Below are 23,949 nucleotides of genomic sequence, written 5' to 3' on the forward strand. Positions count from 1 at the left end.
AAAAGAATTACGCAAATATATAACATTAATCTGCCATGCGTATTTCCGACTTCATATGGCCACTATCTTTCGACGGCGTGAAAAATTTCTTTGGCAGGCACAGGAGAGAAATGAACCAGCTCGAGCACACACAATTTGAGCACGCAGAAGGAAAGACGGCAAATCGATTTAAAGCTGAGAAAATCACGTCAACAACTGCTCCCAAAACACGCCCCTTTCTTGACGATTTCTGCATCATACATCTGATATTACTTGCCCAGTGACTGGTTTTCAAATCGGTTTAGGGGTTTTGAGAAGCCTGCGGGTGAATACCGATCAGCAACTGGTTTTCGTGCCAAACAATCTGAGCAATTCTCATGCCGCTGGATTGACGTTTTCATGCGTAATGAGTGTAATCGATATACTATGAAATCTGCTTGAGAAATCGTAGCCCTGGACAGAAGCTTAATTGCATATTGCATATACGATGAATAAAGAACCGAATTTAATCGAAACCCCTGTCACACACTCAGGACTTCAAAGCACGTTATGTGACCAAAAAAATCGATTTTTTCTGCTACGGATTATGCCCAAGCCGTCTAACAAAATGATTCACTGAATGAAATCAATATACCTTGAAATCTCATTTACCTGGTCTGTTGAATGATTTCGATACCTGCGGCGATGAACCAAAGTCTTTGACAGATTGGTGAGAAAATTTCTGGTGCTTGAAAAGATGTACCCAGGAGATCCACGACCAGGCCACGCAAATGCTTCAATCACTGAAGAATTTCTGAGGATGGCTCAAAAGCAAACTGGCCGGACAGCGTATGTCAATGATATTTTTCCTTTCTCTGATGCCTGCCAAAAATGATGAAATCACCCAAAAAGAATAATATGTACATAAAACCAAAATCAAAACCCTAATGAAAGCTGCATAAAGCAAAAATATGAAACCCTAGATCAGCTGAATAATGTACAGATTTGGCCCCTTAACAGCCAGATTCAGCAATAGGAACAGAAATATCTTAAAGAATAAAAATTTAAGGTTTTCACTGTGAAGAACTTCAGAAAATCTCTCATGCAAATTTTAAAAATAAACTGAATGATAGACCCAGGATCAAATCCAACTGGGCTCAACACAAAATGCTTGCGGGAGTTGGCTAGTTCAGCCGAGAACTTCCCCGAACGCCCACAAAATTTCCTTCAATGATGTTTTCTGCACAGCTCAAAACAACTGTCAATAAAGAGGGCAAAAATGCTGCTAGATCTCAGGAAGTAATGGAGATACCTGCCATTACTTCAGAAACCCTAACAGCACCCAAACCCCAGCAAGTGAACAAGATACCTGTGCTCACAATACTCTACAAAAAGCTATTATTAACGGCTGAAAATAACATATGCAAAAAATGAAACAATCTCACAGCATTTTAAGAGAGTAACACCAGCAAGATATGGACCCCAAAGTCTTCTTTTATTAACCAGAAACAGATTTACAAGAGAGCTTCTTCAGTCTGAGACTCACAGATCCAATTACCTGAAATGACCACCTAAGACCCTATATAAAGGAAATGATCCCAACGGCTAGTTCGAATGATCCATGTAGAAATGATCTCGACCGTTGATGAGGATCAAAACATCTCTTGATCTCATCCGTCGATTTATTCAATTAATTTTTTATTATTATTTTTTAAATTTTTAAATTTTTTATTTTTTTTTTTATTTTTTTTATTATTTATTATTTTATTTTTTATTTTTTTTTTAATTTTAAAATTTTTTTTTTTAATTTTTTATTATTTTTTATTTATTTCATTTTTTAAATTTTTTATTATTTTATTATTTTATTTCATTTTTTAAAATGGATCATCGAACTAAGCCTTTGGAAATATCACCTAGGACCTAGGACTTAGGACTCACGAGGGGATTTAAAACATTTTCAACCCTCAAGACACATTTCATGATGACTTTTTACAATTTACATCTCAAGGGGACAAACCCACTTAATACAGACCCTCACAAAACACCCAGTTCTGCGACACAACTATAATCTAGCAGATCAACACACTAGGATTCTCCTAAAATTCTAATGACAAAATCCATCCCGGCTTTGGGGTCAAGTTTGAAGGAAAACTCTGCCGATCCATGGATCGGTGAGACAAAAAACCTTCCGGGACGTAGATTACCACTAGAAAGTTAGGTCCACCTAGGCAATTCACATACACGACTCATCTGCTAAGATTATTTACAATAAATACATGCAGACTGGGTTTACAATTAGATTGATCAAGCTGCTGATGACTGCAGGATGGCACGGAAACGCTGATCAGGTGCTGCCCTTTTCTTGCAAAGAAAAAGGGGGGTGTACTGCATGGGTAGTTGACCAGTAGAGGTCAACAGATATAATAACCCAGAAGTGATAAAATAACAGTGGAACAGCATACAATAATGTAAACCAGAAATATAAGCAGATACACAAGCAATGCAGCGGAAATGCTAAGCCATTTTATTGTACTGAGCAATAAAATGAGTACAAGAGGTGATTAGACAGATGGCACCTTGACTTGCACAAGGCAAGTGAAGAAATACTCTCAGAATGACAAGAATGGCCTGTCTGCGTGGATGTTGCTGTTGTGTTGCTGCTGCTGCTGCTACAAAACAATGATGATTTGGGCCTGCTCCCCTCATCGGAAAAAGCTGAAACTCTGGATTCAGGCTCTACTCAAGAAACCCAGAAAGCTTTCCTGGAATGGCCGACCTCCGAAAAACACCCTCTTGGGGTTCTGCACAGTTCCTCAATGCCCTGCACTGCCACTGAAGAAACCCCTCTAAACTCTGCCTGAAACACTACCTGAAACCTTGCCAAAAATCCTCCAATGAGACAAGAGCTGGACCCCTGCTCAATCTCCCAGCATAAATCCACCTGCAAAACCCCAATCCGGCACTACAACCAAAAAGAACTACGTCCCTCTCCAAGTGCTGCGCAGTCCTCCAAAATGTTGATGAAACTGCTGCTGAAATGCTAATAAAACTATCGCTGAAATACCGATGGAAATACCTTGCCCAAGCAGGCACTCGAAGTCCCCCAGGGCTAAGGGTGAGATCTCCGAACGGAGATACTCAATAAACTAAACAGTGTTGCAGACGAGCTAAACAGCGAGCGTGCTTAGAAGTCGAAACGACTAGCTCAAAATGCACATAACTGAATGATCCAAAATGAGGGGGCTCCTCTATATTTTATAGCCTCTGTCTCTCACAATCCCTAGGCTCACCTCCTCCTGCATGCTTCTCCTCTTGCCACATGTTCTTCCCCCCCGCGCAGTCTCTCCATGTGTCTGCGTGGGCTCCATTTCTGCGTCCCCCGTTGTCCCCCTTGGCTCCCCTTTAAGTCACAACTTTGTGCTACCTAGGAAGTGACTTTTTATTCTTAAATAACTTATGTCCCCCTTCCTCACTTTTTATTTACAAATAACTATAGAAGGCAAAAATTGAACAAAATCGAGCCGGCACCTCAAACATTGAAACGGCCTTTGGAACGGTCCGGTCGGCCGAGTCATGGCTGACTCGGCCAACTCGGCCGTTTCCATACTAACTCGGCCGAGTCACAAATAGTGGCCTGTAACACTAGTAAAACAGCAATTTAACAATTTTTTAGTGATTTTTTAAGGTGTTTGCTGATTGGTTTGGACTCCAATGTGTTGTATGAATTAGTTAAATGTTATTTAGGGTCCATTTCCCCCTCCCAAACCTATTTAACACACTGAAATGCTCTGTACTATTGATATGCTATTCAAATTTCATGGTAATGTTAAATTCTTAAAGTAAAAGTGACATTCTCCTTAATCTTCATTTTCATCCTTTTACTTAAATTTTTAACATTACCATGAAATGACTCAGGATGTTTGAGAGTGGTTTCGGCCTCATTGGATTTCATACGGAGAAAGTAGAATTTTAGATTTCATTCAAAATCCAGCAGACTTATCAATTTTTCAGGATTTCAGGATTGAAGGAATGCAATGTTTCCATTGACTTTTGTCATGTATTAGGGTATGGAACTTGTATTTAATCAAGAGCACCAATCCCTCTATGTACTTTGATGTTAGTGACATTGGTTGTCGAACTCCTCTGGAATTTGCTCCCAAACCAGGAGCCTCTTAAAATGTCGCTCCCGCTCCCGTTTTCGCTCTCGCTCCCCACTTTCGCTCCTACTCCCAAGTAATACTGAGCCAGTTGATGTTGGCAACTCTAGCAGTAGCCAATAGTACTGGTCACAGACTTTTGTTGTAGAGGCCATTTATAGCCTCCTCGGTTATGTGTTTTTGGTTTGATCTCTATATCATCATCGTGTATGTATTGGACAATGCACTGGGTGCCATTTTGATATAATGGATATATTCATGAGCCTACTTTGATCATATGTTGTCTTCTATCTATATTCTAATGCTATGTGTTTGGAAACATGAATGAAAATCTTTAAAATTATATGTTTTTATAAAAAATAAATATTTAATGTATTTTTTACAATGACCGAGTCATTGAAATCGAGCCGGCCGAGTCGATACCGAGTCGGAGTCGGAGTCGGAGTCGACCCTCGGCCGAGTCGGAATCGGAGTCGGAGTTTTAAAACATTGGCCATAGCTAATTAGGAATATTACATCAGCCATGAATAAGGTGACCCACATGGAGTTTGGCCCTAGTTGCCAATTTTAACACTCCCTCTCTGTAACATCCCTTATCAGGAATATTCCTCAAACACAAGCAAACTCCAACCAGAGATGGGCTAGAAGGGCATTTACCAGATATGTCGTCTCTAAAAAGATGACGAGATCCGGAGGCTACCTGGCCCTTTCCAGACTCTGTTTAAGAGTATAAGAGAAACACACAAGCAGTATAATAGCCAAGAATGCTCAAAGAGAGACAAATAATAATAGTGCAACATATAACAATATAACCATAAGCAGATACCCAAGAAATGCAGAGAGAAATGCTAAGCCTTTTTATTATACTAAGTAATAGGATGAGTACAAGAGGTGATCAGGAAGATGGCACCTCGACTTGCACAAGGCAAGTGAAGAAATACACTCAGAATAGCAAGGAATGGCCCCCCTCTGAACTGCGTCCAAGCTGCTGGAGAACTGTCGTGCTGCTACTGCTGCTAGAAATCAAATGAAGATTTAGCGCAGCTCCCCTCTTCAGAAAAGGCTGAAACTCTGGAATCGGACTCTACTCAAGAAACCCATAAAAGCCCAGAAAGCCTTTCTGAAATGGCCGACACCCGAAAATCACCCCCTTGGTGTTCTGCGCAGTCCCTCAATACTCTGCGCTGCCACTGAATGAAACCCTCCAGAAAACTGCCTGAAACCCCTGCCAAAACTCTTCAATATGCAAGAATTGATCCCCTACTCTACCTCTCAGCACAAATCCTCCTGCAAACCCTCAACCCAAACTCCTGCCAGAAAGAACTGCGTCCTCCTCTCAGTGTTGCGCAGTCCTCCAAAACGCTAATGAAACTACTGCTGAAATGTTGATGACACTACTGCTGGAATGCCAATGGAAATACCTTGCCCGAGCAAGCACTCGAAGTCTCCCGGGGTTAAGGGTGAGATCTCCGAACGGAGACACTCAATGCACTAAACAGTGTTGCAGACTAGCTAAACAGCCAGTGTGCTCTAAGTCGAAATGACTATCACAAATGTTCATAACCGGAATGATCAAAATGAAGGGGCTCCTCTCTCTTTTATAGCTTTTTCCTCTCTCAATCCCAAGGCTCACCTCCTCCTGCGTGATTCCCCTCTTGCCACGTGTTTCTTCCCTCCTACGCAGTCCCTCCATATGTCTGCGTGGGCTCCATTTCTGCGTCCCCCTTTGGCCCCCTTGGCTCCCTTTTAAGTCACAACGTTGTGCTACTAGGAAGTGACTTTTTTATTCTAAAAGTGAGTTATGTCCCCCTTCCTCACTTTTTTTATTTACAAATAACTATACAAGGAAAAAATTGAACAAAATCAAATATTCCAATTAGCCAAGGCTAATTAGGAATATTACAGTCTCCCCCGGCAAAATGTTGCTTGTCCTCAAGCAACTTAAGTGATGGATGCTGTAAGATCTTCTCACTCTCCCAAGTGGCATCCTCATCCGGCAAATTTTTCCACCTCCCCAAGAATTCTCGGACCGTCCTACTCCACAGTTGCCTCTTCCCGGTATCAATGATAGCCTCTGGCTGCAATACCAAATGCCCCTCATCATCCATGGGTGGTAGCTCATCAGTCACTCTCACCTATTGCACCAATGTCGTCTTCAGGCATGATACATGAAAAATGTTATGAATCTTGCTGCCTTGGGGCAGCTCCAACTCATATGCAACCTGTCCAATCCTGTGTATCACCCTGTATGGGCCATAAAAGCGGGGCTTGAGCTTTTCAGCCCCCTTCTGCTTCAATGACCGCTGTAGGTATCGCTGTAATCGTAGGTAGACCATGTCCCCTACCTCGAACTGTCTCTCCACCTGATCCCTGTCGGCATACAGCTTCTGCGGGTTCTTCACTGTAGCCATGTTATCCTTGAGAGCTCGGAGGATATCCTTGGCGCAGTTTTTGGAGTAAATTGTTGTTGTTAATGCATGGTCTGAATTTTGTGTTGCGTGTTGTAGTTTTGCTTGATTATCATTCTTATTTCCTAGTAGGAATATTACAGCGATATCAAAGCATAGTCTTGGCTCAGTCGAGGGAGAAATATTCTATGATCACATAAGACAAGCAAAACATTACCTACAAGAGGCATAGGTACAGAAGAAGAGAAAGGGAGTTGGAGATCAAGCTTGATTCTGAGGCCCCAGAGTAGGAAATAGAGAAAGGCAAGCATGGTGGAACCAGTTAGCAAAGAAGAGGCAGCCTTCAATAGCCTCTTGAAGGCTTTGAATGATTTGGCCAAGGGACAAAAAAAAATGTTGGAGGAGATTAAGCAGCAGAACTAGGACAAGAGCATCCATCGGGAGTTCATTCGACTATCAATCTCCCTTGAGTTGTTGATTTTGGGTAGCATCGGATGTGCTCTAGCCACGAAAATTGGTGGAGAGGCTAAGGCACATGAGATCTCCAATACCTAGAAAGGGTTTGGGCAGATTCTAAACAGTTTGGGAGATATTAAAATAATTAAGATATTAAAATAATTAATATTTTTAATGGAGTCCCTAAGTCTAAACTTAGGGAAAACAAAATATTAATGTGAATTAATAAAAAACTGTGTTAGAATGGTCCAAAAGTCATGGATCAAGCCAGATCTAATCTTAGCCATTAATTAGGGACTTAATCTTGGTCGTTGATTTGTTAACGAGAAAAGTATAAGAGGAGGCTTGAGGGTCACTTGGAGAATACACCAAGAGATCAAGATTTCGACTTTTTGGGGTTGGGTTTGCTGAGAAAGTTGAGAGAGTGATCAGAGTTGCAGCTAAGGGGCAGTGAATACAGAAGCAGAGAGGCAGAGATAGCACCGGGAGGATCAGTGCAGTAGCCGGAGAGAGGGACGCAGAAGCAGCCAAGGGTTCACACAGAGCCAGCCAGGGCTCACGCAGAGCCAGCCAGGAGTTGCGCAGTGCCTCAAAGGGCCAGCGTGGGTGACACAGAGGGCCAGAGGAATGATGTAGTGCCTCTAAAAGCTGACGCAGGCCAAGCCAGAGTGACGTTGGGCTAATGCTAGGCCAGAGAGAGGTTGACGCAGTCCCTAGAGGTTGATGCTGGGGTTTCGTGGGGCAGATTGGAGCTGTGGAGCTGCCGGAGTGTTTATCCGGGGTTTCAACCAGAATATCTGCTTCCAAGTAGAGAGGTACTATTGCCGAGATTTTTCTCTGTTGGGTGAGCTGGATTTGGCACCCATATTGTATTCTGAAACTGCTTAATAAATCAAACCCTCAGATAGTTGCACCGGTTTTCCCGCATTGGGTTTTTTTCCAAGGACATTAGTCCAAAAACAATGGTGTCACTTGTGTGTTTGTTTCTGTTTCCTTCAGTTGATGATTTGTAATGTGTTGAGCATGCACTTATATTTATTTCCAATATTTACATGGTAAATAACTTGTTAATTAACAGAACAAGTAGGTAGGAATAAATCAGTAAAGTGCATGAAGGGTTTCTAACGTGTCAGGCTTAGAAAGACCAACATGAGTCACCCTCATGCTTTCAGTGGGCCAACAAGATCCACCATACCCACATTTTTGCCACCAGGAGCTCGAGAGCAGACAGGATAAGACGAGATGCCCATGGGGAAGTATTTCCGTGAGTGGCAATCGATGGGGTAGGAGTTTTGAGCTGCATTGAGCTTCAGAGATTACTGCCAGCTCAAGCAAAACGACAAGGGCAAGGTTGCAGGAGGCTCAAGCACGCAGAGCTCGGAGTTGCAGAGTACCATTCGGAGGTTGTATCTTCCCACATTTGATGGGTCATCCAAGTGCACTGCTAGAGCACGGGTGGAGAATCTATACACTTATTTCTAGCTTAGTCGGATGACGAAGGTGGAAGCCATTAAAATGGCTGCCTTGCACTTGGATCGGATCTTGGAGAATCTTTCTTTTTCGATCGAATCTTGGAGAATCTTTCTTTTTTGATCAGATCTTGGAGAATCTCTCTTTTTCGGATAGTCTCGGACATAGTGACCACACTTGTGACAATTGAAACCTTCAACATCCCTTAATCTTCTATAAAAGTTCCTTGAATCAAGAGAGGACCTATGCTTATGAATTCTCCCTCTTGAAATCATCCTGGATTCTTCTTAAGTGAGCTTTCCAACAAGTTCATCAAATGATGGAAAACTAATGTTATTGCTTATGGCAGTAATGAAGGTTTCCCAAATAGGAGAGAGACCTCTAAGAGTTACAATTACCAATTCTCTGTCAGGTACAGTTTCTCCAATTCTCTGCAATTGATCTTTAAGACTGGAGATCCTCATGATATAGGATTGCACAGGCTCTCCTTTATTCATCTTTGTCTTTCAGTTGATCTTTCAAGGTGATGATTTCATTCAAATTGTTGACTTCATAAATGTCAACCAACTTATCATACATATCCGTAGACTTACTCAAATTCCCAACATAAGCAAGTAAATGATGTTGTAAACCATCAGCAACAATTTGTATTGTTTTTAACTCACCTTTCTTGTGTTTGTTCTTGGCAACAGCGGAAGCATTCTCTGGAGGCTCAGGTACTTTTCCTTGAATGAATTCCAAAACATCTGAGACCCTGGCACATGTTGCAATGACAGTGGGGAGCAACAGTTAGAGAGGATGCTCGTTCAGGCATAGCTTGAGGACAAGCGATTTTTGGAGCGCTGGAAGAACTTGCCGGATGAAGATGCCACCTGGGAGGGTGAGCACATATTGGAGCACCCATCTTTGAGGTTGCTTGAGGGCAAGTAACAATTGGGAGGGGAGGACTGTCATGTCCCTTCTCAAACACACTTGTAACAGGGTGCTGCTACACAAATTTACACAATTTTGGCTAAGGAAGAGAACCCATCATTTTCAACTTAGGGACTTAGGAGGCAATTCAACTTAATTTGGTTGCTAGTGGAATGTGGGGGCCACCCACATGGGAATTCAAATTGGCCCATTCGAATAGCTTGGAGGGAAAGTCGAATATGTGGATGGAGGGGCCCACATGAGGCAAGGGAGGCCCAAGGAGTTATAAGGAGGGAGCAGCTCTCATTTTGGGATTCATTCATACATCTTGCAAACAAAATCACTTGACTGTTCACTCTGTTGTTTAGCTGAGTCAACCGGCTGTTTAGCCATGAATCTCTCAAGCGGGAGATTCAACCTCTACTTCGGGGGACCATCCGTGCCCGCCCTAGAGAGGTAGTTCTACAAGGATTTCAGGAGTTCCGAGGCAGTGACATAGCATCACCAACCAGCGCAGAGCAGGGAGTGTGTATTTCTGGGCAGCCAGAGAATATGCAGAGGGAGATAGAGGCCAGCAGAGATCAGATTGTTTGCTGGAGAGTTAGAGAGCTGAGATAGCAGCAATAGACCAGCATTCTTGCTGAGTTTTACAGCCAGCAGAGCCAGCATCCCAGCAGTTCGAATTGTTGGGCTAGGGAACAACGCAGAGCCCACTCCGTAGTTTTTTGTGGAACTTAGGAGCAGGTGTCTTAGGCCAAGAGCTCACCCGCGAAGTCAGGGATTGGATAGCAAGGATCAACCCAGCACTTTGGGGGAATTTCCAAGAGGATTTATTAGCAGTTTCTAGTAGGCCAAGTTTTGGCAGTTACAGCGGAGGTAGGGCTCCAAGTGGGTCGAATTTCAGAAGTTTAAACCAGCCAAAATCCTTTCTGAGTTTTTCTGGATTTTTGACCAAGATCCCAAATATAAAGTTTCATAATTTTCTGAGCACCAAAGGTGGGGTTTTAAGCCGTATCTTTGCAGCAGACAGTGTAGAATTGTTGGGGATTGAATAGTGCCTTTGGGGGTCGATTTTGGGAAGTCAAAATTAGGCCAAACCATTTCTACGAAGGAGTTTGTAGCTGAAGTTTCATCATTTTGTGAGCACCAGAGGAGGAGTTTCTTGCAGTCCCTTTCCAGGCAGCAGTGAAGTTTTATGGGCAGCGCAAAGCATTAGAGAAGTAGTCATTTCCAGCATTTGAGATCATTGTATTATCACCGCGGTTCTATCATGCTTGCCATTGAGGCAAGCTCAGGTGCATTCCTATATACTATTGTACTTGCTCCATTGATTAATAAAATGGATCAGCTGGTTCTTAATTCTAGAATTTTTATGAGCATTCGCTGATTGTTTAAAATTTTGTGTTGTAAATCGTTTTTTCTTTGCACATCACTATTTATTTAAGTTTGGAATATTACATTCAATTATTGTCTCCTTTTGGGCTTGTCCTTCACCTTAGCTCTGATTCCATGTTAAATTTCAGACTGCTCTATGCGGATTCAATTACTTTAGCCCAAATCAGTTCTTCAATTAACAATCTTCATCAATAATTAATATTTCCAATCATCAACAGTGATTGAAGATAGAACAGTAAATGTAATGACAAAGGAGACAATCAACACATCAACAAGAGACACCAAATTTTCGGTCAATGACTAGGAAAAAACCCACTATGGGAAAAATCCTTTTGGATTCTTCTTCTATTAGATTGTCATAAAATGTTCAGCAAAAAGTACAATGATCCAATGCAAAATCATCCAGCAAAATCAACCCAACAACATTCAGAAATATTTTCCTAGCATCAATCCAGATCAGAGACAACTTTTCCTGTCTATGGTCAATTGCAGTCAAATGTCAATTTGCAACCCTAGAGCACAACCGCACGAAGGAAGAGGTGTGTGTGCGGCTGAGAGCTTTCAACCGCACGGATGAGACTGCCTGCCTGTGGTTATAGCCGAAAATTACCTGTGTCAAGCCTGCAGTCGGAACCCAAAACCTTAACACACATGTGAACTTCAGACCATGAATCTCAGACTTGTACGAACCAATTTTCTCAACCCAGACGCAGACCTATGCTAACCACTAGAAGAAGAAGGTGCTTGGTGATATCCAAATGAGCTTGAGGTCACTTGTATTTATTGGCTTCCAAGAGTGTCCAATTCGCTGTTAGGGCCGACCTGACCTTTTGTGCACATGTGGGCTTTTCTTCAAAAATACACTTTCCCTTGTCCAAATTGAGCGCTTCAATAGTCAAAATTGGTCCTCTCGAAAAGAGGAATCTAGTCCCATGGTTGGAATTTGTCACTAAGCTGTCAAAAATTAACAGGGCCAGAAACTTTGCCCCGGAGGATCATGCAGCTAAAAGAAAAGTATAAGTAGAAGATAGCCACTATGAAAGAAAAAGAAAAGTTAAAATGCAAAAGATGGAAAAAAACCTAGTATGAGCTCTACCCCCCTCATTAGCCATCACCTAGTTCCTAAGTACTTGATGCTCCATCACATGATAAAGGAACCCTTGCATGTCCCAACAGTAGACTCATCAGAGCATACACACGGTCCATATAACCAATAAACAATGAACAGACATTAACATCAGAGGAAAAAGAGCACTAAGTCCCTGTGTTACCTCTGAACCCTGAACCCTGAACCCCTTTTCATGCCCACTTTTCTTCTTCAAACTTTCTTTTGCTTATCCAGTTATTGCATTCCTTGTAATATAGACCCCTCTTCTTGCACACCTGACATCAGTCCTTTACCAGTTTCTTAGGGAAGTGAGGTACAGTCGCAGTGATAAAGGAAGGCTTAGCTTACTCAAAAAGGCTTTGGACACATTGATTACCATCAAAAGGAAATGCTGCTGCATAAGTTCCTGTTTGGGGCCACAATTTGAATACAAAAAACACACATTTCAATGTATTTTTTTCCTGAGCTGAGAACAGGTTAGAAATGTTAGATATGATTGTTACAAATACTCAAAAGTACACAGTAGCTAACCATATTTGCAAGTAAATTCATCCAAAGTGATTCCTTACCAGCAATATGGGGATGCGTTGAGGTAGCAACTCTTCTTTGACATATTCTTTCTGCATCGAAATGCAGCATATATTTAACATCTCAACCACTCAAACTAAATAGAAATAAGGGACTAACAGTCACCATTTATATCAGTTCCTATAGATAGATAAAAGCGTATATTTAAATAAGCACGTAAACATTAAGCACTTCCAGCCAAAGAGAGGCTGAAAGACCTGCTACAAAAATCTATGACTACAAAATTCACTTTTCATTTGAGAGAAAACTGGAAACTTTCATTATTCTAAGCATTCAGCATCAGTTGCTTGGAAATTTGCAGAAAAATTGACCCATCCAACAAAGAAGAAAAAAGACTTTACTCCTATAAATGGTTGAAAGAGAGAAAAATATGACCAACATTATTCAAAACAAAAGGCATTTCTGTGCAGTGTATGCCTCTTCAAGAAACAGAAAAAAACTCTTTTCAAGATAGTGAAATTTAAAAATGATGAAGAGAATATGGATCCTACCTCATTTAGGTATAAAACAGGAAGTTTATGCCTAAATAAGTATTAGGATGAGTAACCTCCCCTCAGTAGCAACCTTGATACAAGACACAATCCACACATTTATACATTTGTTTGGACCCTCAGAACGATAGTCTTCTAGTTCCTTTTTCCCTCCCCAAAAGAGAGAATACTAGTGATCTCAGGGCACATAAGCGAGGGCATCTTATCTCAATGACATATCAATTTATTTGCATTCTTTAAATCTCACTCTCACATTGACAATTCTTTGTTTCTCGTCTGCAGAGATACGTACTCCTCCATTAGCTATTATTATTTGTTCTTTAAAATCCTCTTGACCAACTTTGGTCACTCATTCGCATTAATATAATCTTTATTTCAATTCATTCCCTTTCTTGAGATATGATGGTCAAAATAAACAATGAAACTAAAAAGGGATTTTAAACTGCATTGTATAGGAGAGATTTCATCATTCTTTCTGGCCACAGCATACTTTTTGTGAAAACCATATGCACAACAGCTCATAGCTTCCTGCTGCATTAATGATATTTTCCCCCAAATTTGAAGAAATTAAATTCATAGTATACCTTATGCTGAATTTGCTCTTGTAAAGAAAACAACCTTCCATTTTCCCAATCCTGACAAAACAAAAGCAAAAAGAATATTAAAATCCAACAATAATATAATTTTATTGATGTCCAACAAATGACCACAAAAGTAGGCCAATGGGTCAAAATATACATTAATTATAAGTACAATGTGAGACTGCAAAGGCAATTCCTAGAGCAATATTGTGTCTAGCTAAGATAAGATGCAAAAATAAGTAGCAAACATGAGAAAGATGGTAGAAACTTGCAAGTCTCGGAGCTAAACAAAAGACAGGATGTCAAGGCATGTTGGAGCTAGCTGTCAAGGATGGTTGAGGAGACTGCAATACAAGCTCCCCATTGAAGTCATCAATAACTGTGAAGCAAATGATGTGCTATGGGGAGTGGTTGAGGCTGAAAGGGCCTAAAAGCATGATCATGAGAGGAGCATGAGAAGAAGGGAACCCAATATTCCTAACATCCAAGGCTACTAGGAAGAAATTGTAAATGGAAGCCTGGCTACACAAATGAACCTGAGAGGTAGTGTACAAGATGAGGGAGCTCAACTATGGGATTGCCTAGAGTTAATGTTTGTTGGTCTAGTGGTGTATTCCCTATGTCCTAGAACAACAACGCCTTACAGTTACAGTATAGAATCTAAAGTATCATGCATTTGTACCTACCACTTGTTGCCCAAATCAAGTAGGAAAACAAGTATGAGGAGAAATTTTCAAGGCCTTCGTTTGGGTCCTGACACATAGATACTACGATCTATATCCAAAAACTTATCTCATGAAGACAAGTACATTGGTGAATTTTGTGTTGCATGTACATTGAATGCTTTGTTTATCACTGTTAATTTTCCCTTGGGAATATTACAGTGGTATCAGAGCTCATAATCTTGGCCTAGCCTACGGGGTGGAGATCCTTCAGTCTATGACACCACAGGACAGACAAAATATCACATATAGGAGACAGAGGTATAGGAGCAAGGAAAGATAGCTACAAATTACCCCTGATCCAGAAACCTTCGAGCAGGAGGTTAAGGAGCCAACCATGCGGGATAATGAGAATGACAAAGAAAAAAGAGGAGAATTTGCCCAAAGCCTCTTGAATGTTGAAATTTCTAAGCCTGACACATTAGAAACCCTTCATGCACTTTACTGATTTATTCCTACCTACTTGTTCTGTTAATTAACAAGTTATTTACCATGTAAATACTGGAAATAAACACAAGTACATGCTCAATACATTACAGATCATCAATTGAAGGAAATAGAAACAAGCACACAAATGACACCGTTATTTTTGGACTAATGTCCCCGGAAAAACCCAATGCGCGAAAACCGATGCAGTTATATGAAGGTTTGATTTATTAAGCAGTTTCAGAATACAATCTGGGTGCCAAATCTGGCTCACCCAACAGAGAAAAATCTCGACAGTAGTACCTCTCCTTCAGAGACAGATGCTCCGGCTGAAACCCCGGATAAACACTCTGACAGCTCCTCAGCTCCAATCTGCCCCACAAAAAACCCCAACATCAGCCTCTAGGGACTGCGTCAGCCTTTTCTATCCTCTGCGTCAACTTTCCCGGCAGCTCCGGCTTCTGCCCTCTGCGTCAGCTTTCCTAGTAGTTCCGGCTTCTGCCCTCTGCGTCAGCTTTCCCGGCAGTTCCGGCTTCTGCCCTCTGCGTCAACTTTCCCGGCAGTTCCGGCTTCTGCCCTCTGCGTCAGCTTTCCCGGCAGTTCCAGCAGTTCCGACTTTTGCCCTCTGCGTTAGCGTTCCCGACTGCTGAGCTGCTCCTCCCGGCACTATCTCTGCCTCTCTGCTTCTGTATTCACTACCCCTCAGCTACAACTCCAGATCAGTCTCTCAACTTTCTCAGCAAACCCAGCCCCAGAAAGTCAAAATCTTGATCTCTTGGTATGTTCTCCAAGTGGCCCTCAAGCCTCCCCTTATACTTTTCACGTTGACAAATCAACGGCCGAGATTAAGTCCCTATTCAATGGCTAAGATTAGATCTGGCTTGATCCATGACTTTTGGACTATTCTAACGCAGTTTTATATTAATTCACATTAATATTTTAATTTCCCTAAGTTTAGACTGAGGGACTCCATTAAAAATATTAATTATTTTAATATCTGCCAAACTGTCTAGAATCTGCCCAAACCCTTTCCAGGTATTGGAGATCTCAGGTGCCTTAGCCTCTCCACCAATTTTCATGGCTAGAGCACATTTGATGCTACCCCAAATCAACACTCCCTCTTAGCGAGGACTGTGCTCTAGTAATACTCCTCACTGAGCATCACTCTAATTATTCGGCAGCAGTCCCTGTGCTGATGCTAGGCCTGCTGCCAAACATCCTCTGCACTGTTGCATCATGTACTGCTACCCATGGCCCTGCCACTGCCACTGTTGCATCCGTACTGCAACTCCTTCTGCATCTGTGCTGCTGCCCATGGCTCTACCACTGCCACTGCTGCCCATGGCTCTACCACTGCCACTGGTGCATCTGCACTGCAACCCCTCTCATCATGTTGCATCATGTTGCCCGTAGCACTACTACTGCTAACTGCTGCATTGCAACCCAGTTATTGAGAAGTAAGTAACTGATCTCCCAACTCTAACATCTCCGTCAGGTTAGAAACACTCCTGATGTTGAAGCTCCCTCTGTCACTAACAAGTGCTCCCTCTCTGACCTTTGCGCTACTTCAAAAACTCCATGCATCTCGCACTATTGCACACCTCTCTGTGCGATCCTGCACTAGTGCAACACTCTCGTGCCTCTCGCACTGTTGTAGCCTGCTAGCCTCGCGTTGTCCTGGGAATCCTGCACTGTAGCTCCCTCTGTCGCTCCATCTGCATTCGTCTCCACTGACATCGCTAGTACTGCTACTCCTCTTCGAGGCTCCCATAGCAAGGTCTAAACCAAGAGGCTGGGTACCTCGAGGATCCTACCCCTCATCGCCTATAGTCCTCCTGACTACAGCTTGATGTCTCCCCACTTCTTCTGAAGTGGCACATGAGCACTCATAGCACATAGAATAGACAGGATCCTGACCTTCCAGATGACAAAGTTGGATGCCTCATCCAACCTATCCTGATCGCTCAGCCCATTCATGGCCATCTCTCTGCTCTTCTTGTCGACTCCTCCGAGTCTCTCTACTTCCCGCCTAGAAGTTCTTTGTTCGACTCCTGCTGAGTCTACTTCCCGCTTGGAAGTTCTCTGTTCGACTCGTGCTGAGTCTCTCGACTTTCCGTCTGGAAGTTCTCGGTTCGACTCTTGCTGAGTCTCCCTACTTCCTGTCTAGAAGTTCTCTTCTGGACTCCCTCTGAGTCCCGATTTCCCTCTTGGAAATCCTTCTGCCAACGTCAAGTTGCCCCTCTCCGATCGTCTGTGCAACAGCAACACTGATCCGGATTCCTTGGCTAGAAATCCACCTCGGCAACAACTCCCTCTACCTTGGCCTTGCCCTGTTAGGTACTGTTCTGACTACAGTACCCCACCAGCGCCACTCTGCAACTTACCCACAGCCTCCTAAACCCCAGCAAACTGAAGGTTAGAGCTCCTAGGCTCTGTGCAATCCCGGCACCAACAAATCAGCCTCCTCAGCCAATTGCGTCAACCTTCCTGGCCTCTACGTGGCTCTGCGTGAGCCTGCCTTTGCCACCCTCAGCCTCTGCGCTGCCTCTTCCTGGCTCAATGTTGATGATGCAGGCACTGCGTCACCCCTTCCTTGCTGCTACTCTACTAGGAACAGCTTCTATCACTCGGAACAGTTGTTTTCTGCTGCTACTGCTCTGTTCAGTTGATGTCCTCAGTTCTCCTGTGATCTGCAACCACGCTCCAATACCATGTTGAAATTTCTAAGTCTGACACGTTAGAAACCCTTCATGCACTTTACTGATTTATTCCTACCTACTTGTTCTGTTAATTAACAAGTTATTTACCATGTAAATACTGGAAATAAACACAAGTACATGCTCAACACATTACAGATCATCAACTGAAGGAAACAGAAACAAGCACACAAATGACACCATTATTTTTGGACTAATGTCCCCGAAAAAACCCAATGCGGGAAAACCGATGCAGCTATCTGAGGATTTGATTTATTAAGCAGTTTTAGAATACAATCTGGGTGCCAAATCCGGCTCACCCAATAGAGAAAAATCTCGGCAGTAGTACCTCTCCTTTGGAGACAGATGCTCCAGCTAAAACCCCGAATAAACACTCCGACAGCTCCTCAGCTCCAATCTGCCCCATGAAAAACCCCAACGTTAGCCTCTTCTGCCCTCTGCGTCAGCTTTCCCAACAGTTCCGGCTTCTGCCCTCTACGTCAACTTTCCCAGCAATTCTGGCTTCTGCCCTCTACGTCAACTTTCCCGGCAGTTCCGGCTTCTGCCCTCTCCATTAGCTTTCCTAGCTGTTTCGGCTGTTCCCAGCAATTCCGACTTCTGCCCTCTGCGTCAGCTTTCTCGGTTGTTCCCGGCAGTTCTGGCTTCTACCCTCTACGTCAACTTTTCCAACTATTCCGGCAGTTCCGGTTGTTCCCGACAGTTTCGGCTTCTGCCCTCTGCGTCAGCTTTCCCGGCTGCTGCGTTGATCCTCCCGGCACTATCTCTGCCTCTCTGCTTCTGTATTCACTGCCCCTCAGCTGCAACTCCAGATCACTCTCTCAACTTTCTCAGCAAACCCAGCCCCAGAAAGTCGAAATCTTGATCTCTTGGTGTGTTCTCCAAGTGACCCTCAAGCCTCCTCTTATACTTTTCTCGTTGACAAATCAACGGCCGAGATTAAGTCCCTAATCAACGTCTAAGATTAGATTTGGCTTGATCCATGACCTTTGGACCATTCTAACACAGTTTTATATTAATTCACATTAATATTTTAATTACCCTAAGTTTAGACTTAGGGACTCCATTAAAAATATTAATTATTTTAATATCTCCCTGAATGTTTAGAATCTGCCCAAACCCTTTCTGGGTATTGGAGATCTCAGGTGCCTAGCCTCTCCAACAATTTTTGTGGCTAGAGCACATCCAATGCTACCCCAAATCAACATCAATGTTGCACTAATCGTTATCGGGATTCATTCGGCGCGGGGAAAATATCGGAAAAAATCGTAAAAATCGGGAAAAATCGGTAAAAATCGGGAAAAAAACGTAACATACAAAAATATTCATTTTTTTTCAATTTTTTTAATATCTAAAGCATCTACAACATAAAATAAATACATTGACACATAAATATGATAAAAGAACTAATATATAAGATGTCTAATATCATTTCTAGCGCCACATCACACATAATAGTGAATCATGTCCTAAATAATAAGCCCTGACTCATGACTCCCAACTCAGCCTCAAAATATCAACAAAAAATATAATAATGTATCTCATGTCATGAGTCATAATGTCATATACAATGAAATGAACCAAATAACTAAAGTCTAATACCACTGATTTCTTTTGCCCCTCTAGATGTAGATGTCGGTGGAGTTGGCAGTAGACTCTGCTGTGCCCTAGAAGCTGAAGAACTAGGAGCTACAGGAGGTAGACCACGTCCTCTACTGGTGACAAGGGTAGCTTGGGTCACCTCCTCCTCCTCATAAATATATATATATATATATATATATATTTCCCAAAAAATTGCGATTTTTTCATAAAAATCGCCGAAAAAAAAAATTTGCGATTTAATCGGCCGATAATATCGCCGATTTGAAAAAAATCACGATTTTCCGATTTAATCGCGATTAGTGCAACACTGATCAACATTGAAGGCTATCCATGACTTGTCCAAGGGCATTGACGAGTTAAGGCAGTAGAACAGCAGTAATAACAAGGGCAAGGGCAACTAGGGGGACATCAATTTCGGAGAGGGTTCAAGCACCTCACACCAGCAAGCCACCAACCCACATAACACGCCTCACATTTATAGCGCGCCACCCAGGTTAACTATCCCCACATTTCTAGCGTCTGATGCCGGAGGGCAGTAAGGGCAGGAGGATATGCCCATGGAGGACTACTCTGTGGAGTACTAGTCATATGGGCCCGATTTTAGAGAAACCATTACCTTCAGAGATTTCTGCCAGCTCAAGGGTAACAACAAGAACAAGGGGCAAAGTGGGGGAGCTTACATGCATGGCACTGATTTGTTGTGCACAGTGGGAATGCTATTCCTTCCGACTTTTGATGGCTCTCCTAAGAGCTCAGCGAAGGCTTGGGTTGAGAAGTTGGATGTTTATTTCCAGCGTAACCAAATGAAAGAGATGGAGGCAATCAAGATTGCCACCTTGCACTTGGAGGGAGAGGCTCACAATTGGTGGTTCCACAATTTGGCCACCTTGGGGCACGCAGGTATTACTTCCTATGAGGAGTTTGCACGGAGGGTGTTGGAGCATTTTGAGAGGAGAGACCCCGAGGAGCACTTCGGAGAGCTGACACGGCTCAAGCAGACCGGGAGTGCTAAGACATATATCTCTGAGTTTCTGAGGTTATCAGTGATGGTGCCAGATTTATCAGAGGCCAAGAGAGCTTTTTGTTTGTGGATGGATTAGCAGAGCCACTGAGGGGCTTGGTGATGTCCAACATGCCACCACTTTGCAGGATGCAGTAGGCACGACCTGAGATTTACAGGACTCACTTCCCTAGACCAGAGCGCAGGTACCTACTAGACCCATATTCCAGCAGAGGGTCAAGACACTATGCCTCAACCATAGCGAGATATTCAAGGGCGACGGCAGTTGGATGATGAGGCTCGAGGAGACCTTCGTAGGAGAAAGTTGTGCTTCACTTGCCAGGAGCCATGGGCACCAAGGCACAGGTGTACCAAGGGAAAGGCACACTTCATAGAGGTATTCTCTGATAGTGAGTCAGAGGATGACACAGAGGAGGATGTAGGCATGGGTGATGATGAACCACTAGTGACAGGAGGAGGAGGAGGAGGCCCACCACCCCCACCGAGGGGAGCTCCCTTCTTACTGACAACAGGAGTTATCGCTTCACTTCGGGAAGTGTCGAAGTACCTTACTATGAGGATCCGTGGGGCAGTGCAAGGACAAAGCGTGTTAGTGCTAGTAGACAGTGGGGCAACCCACAATTTTGTAGATGCCCAGTTGGTGGAGAGGAGGGGCATACGCATAGAGTCCTTTGAGGGATTCTCGGTCTTGGTGTCAGGATGACAGTGGTGATGGGGAACTATTCTATGACAAACCATTTCTTTGTAGTTGATGTCCCAGACACCAACGTGGTGCTTGGCGTGCAGTGGCTATACTCTCTTGGGTGTGTTACCACTGACTGGCAGAAGTTGGAGATGGAGTTCGCGAGGCCCGATGGGAAGACGGTCTTGTTGAGAGGCATGCACTCATACCCCCCACAGACAGTGTCAGCGCATAGGATTGAAGTAGACTTGAGATATGGGAATATAGAGTGGGTCGTGGAGCTCAAGATATCTGATGCAGGGGGCAAGACCAAACCACCACACCTAGACATTCAGGCCATTCTAGACAAGTAACCGGCAGTATTTGGAGACATTCCCCCAGGACGGGCACCTGATAGGGGGTTTGATCACACCATTGAGCTAGAGCTAAGGGTGCAGGCAGTCATTACCACCCCGTATAGACATCCAAAGGCCTATCGGGATCAGATTGAGCGGGTAGTTCAGGAGTTACTGGCGTTGGGGCACATTAGGCCTAGCTCTAGCCCCTTTGCTTCATCAGTTGTTTTGGTGAAGAAGAATGATGGCACATTATGGATGTGCATTGATTACAGAGCTCTTAACAAGAAGACGCTAAAGAACCAGTATCCCATTCCCCACATAGATGAGCTTATGGATGAGCTTGGAGGAGCCAAATACTTCTCTAAGATAGACTTACGCTTGGGGTACCATCAGATTCGGGTGAGGGATCAGGACATCCCTAAGATAGATTTCTGGTGTCATTATGGCCACTTTGAGTTTCTGCTTATGCCCTTCGGGCTGACCAACGCCCCTGCCACTTTCTAATCTTACATGAACCACGTGTTCTGCAAGCAGTTGCGCAGATTCGTGTTTGTATTCTTTGACGACATACTAATTTACCGCAGGCCATGGGAGGATCACCTGCAGCATGTTGAGGAGGTGCTTCATATTTTGGAGGGGCAACAATTCTATGTGAAGTTGTCCATGTGCGAGTTTGGGCTGACTGAGATGCTCTACTTGGGGAATATTATTGGAGAGGATGGAGTTTGGCTACATGAGGAGAATATTAGAGCCATCTAAGACCGGCCATTTCCCCAAAATGTGACTACGCTGAGGGGATTTGTGGGCATTTGCACGTATTATAGGAAGCTCATAAAGGGCTTCTCACAGCTAGCGACAACCCTCATGGATCTAACCAAGAAAAGGGTGTTCACATGGATGGACAGGGCACAGGTAGCATTTGATCACCTCAAGGAGGTGATGAGCAGTTGTCTAGTGTTGGCTTTACCTGATTTCACACAGTCATTCACCTTGGTGTGATGCATCAGGTGAAGGCATTAGCGCTATATTGTCACAGGGAGGTCACCCGATAGCATTTGAGAGTCGAAAGCTCCTTAGTCATGAGAGGTTGTACTTGATCTATGACAAGGAGATGTTGGCCATCATGCATGCATTGGCCAAATTCCGATACTACTCGGTGGGTAACAGGTTCAGAGTGAAGCTTGATCATAACGGTCTTCGCTAATTTCTAGGGCAGAAGGACCTCAATGATAGATAGCAAAAGTGTGTCAGTCGGATTCAGGGCTATGATTTTGACATAGAGTATGTCAAAGGCAAGCATAATGTGGTGGCAGATGCCCTATCCAATAGGCCCGAGATACTTTCACTCATGAGCATCTGCCATAACCGGAAGGTACATCGTTTGGTGGAGTACTCTAAGGATCAACGAGCGTGAGGGTGATTCGCCATATGTTTAATAAGCTTTTCTTGAGAAAATATATAGTGTTTGCAGGTTCCCCAGTCCTTGGGCTCCAAGTTCACAAATTGTGGGCATGAACTACCTTGTTTGGATTTCAAATATTTTTATGGTTGATCTAACTTCGCTAAGGTTGTAGCTTACATTAATTTTCCAAAGCATTATTAGCCATTTATCAAAGTAAATTTTATAAAAAATTATTTCAAAATCCTTGTATATTTGTAAATTTTGTAAATAGATTTGTATAATAAATTTGTAAATTAATTTTTCTAATTGGGGTTTTGGGGTTTTAATATTTTTGTATATATTGGGGTTTTGGGTATTCTTTATCTCCATTTTTGCAGGGGAAATCAAGTGAAAAAAAAATTGGAATAGAGCTAGACCTAGGCCCTTAAGGGTAAGATCTAGTCTCCAAATTTTTTGCAAGGCCATCCATTGGAGAATATGCAGTAAATTTCAGATCTGAAGTGAATTAAAAAAAATTGCAGCTGGGCTTTCGAGTTTTAGCCCTCCCGAGCCCAGATCCAGCCTCTCCAAGGCCAGCGTTAGCCTCCTAAGGCCTTGAGTCAGCCCTAGAAGCCTTTGTGTCACCTTTCTTGGCCTCCCAGAAGCCTGCGTCAGCCCTTTGGCCTTTCGTCCCTCCCTCCTTGGCCCTGCACTGAGGGTTTCAGGCCATTTTTGGCCTCGTCGTGGCCTTAGGAAGCCTCGGCCTCCCTCCTTGACCTTGGACGGTTGCCCTTAGGGCTAGCCGTGGGCTTTTCCAGCCCTTTTCTACCCTCTTCCTCCTTTGCCCACCTCTGCGTCCTCCTCTCCAGCCTTTGCTCTCCCTTCTTGGCTTCCTTTTGACCCCTTTTGGCCCTCATTCTGCCTTAAACCCTAGCCGCTAGCCCTTAAATGGCTTTCTCCCTCCTGTGTCAAGCCTCCTTGGCCTTTTCCTGCCTCCATTACCTCTTCCTTGGCCTCCTAATCCCTCTCTTGCCCAATGCTAGCCCTACTAGGCTTAGCATTGCCCTCTTTGGCCCTAATTTGACCTCTGTCCATTTCTGAAATTTCTGGGACTGAAGCTTGGTGGGTTTTGCAGGAGAAAGTGCCTCAAAACTGATATTTTCAGGTGGCGTAGCCTTGGAGAAAATTTGGCAAAATTTGGACAAGTGTTCTACAAAGCCTTGGGCCTAGGGTTTTCTCTCTAAACCCTCATTCTCTCATTGTTTTACTACTTCTGTAATATTTATTTCATAACAGTGATATAGAAGCCCTAAAATCACATCTAAGTGGTCTAAAAGGTCTAAAAAATTCATAATAAAATTTTCCTAAATTTTTGGCCACTTGGGCATTAATCATCTAGCCTAGATCTAGTGTTTAGCTTGCTGGAAATTCTCTGCATAACTGTGAAATCAGATCTGATATTTTCTGAATATCACATCTAAAAGAGCCTAAAAATTTAAATTTTCAGTTTGGCAAGCTTACTCTTAAGTTTTGGACATA

General features: G+C 43.2%; 1 protein-coding gene across 9 annotated transcripts in view; it reads right to left on the reverse strand.

Annotated features, from left to right (window-relative positions):
• Positions 1–23,949, reverse strand: part of LOC149191426 (alpha/beta-Hydrolases superfamily protein) — a 567,598-nt gene that overhangs the window by 451,319 nt on the left and 92,330 nt on the right. For 7 of the 9 annotated variants that reach the window (XM_089404268.1, XM_089404262.1, XM_089404266.1 and 4 more), the window contains exons 6-7: positions 13,528–13,578; positions 12,434–12,484 (exon numbers count right to left, since the gene is read on the reverse strand). In XM_089404268.1, coding sequence (XP_089260394.1) covers positions 12,434–12,484; positions 13,528–13,578 — 102 coding nt within the window. The remainder of the gene's footprint in view (positions 1–12,433; positions 12,485–13,527; positions 13,579–23,949) is intronic. The other 2 variants (XM_089404265.1, XM_089404264.1) reach the window with 2 other exon arrangements.

The sequence above is a fragment of the Pinus tabuliformis genome, chromosome 2_2, assembly GCF_031772625.1.
Source record: "Pinus tabuliformis cultivar Carrire ecotype Pingquan chromosome 2_2, CPIR1, whole genome shotgun sequence".
Taxonomy (NCBI): Eukaryota; Viridiplantae; Streptophyta; class Pinopsida; order Pinales; family Pinaceae; genus Pinus; species Pinus tabuliformis.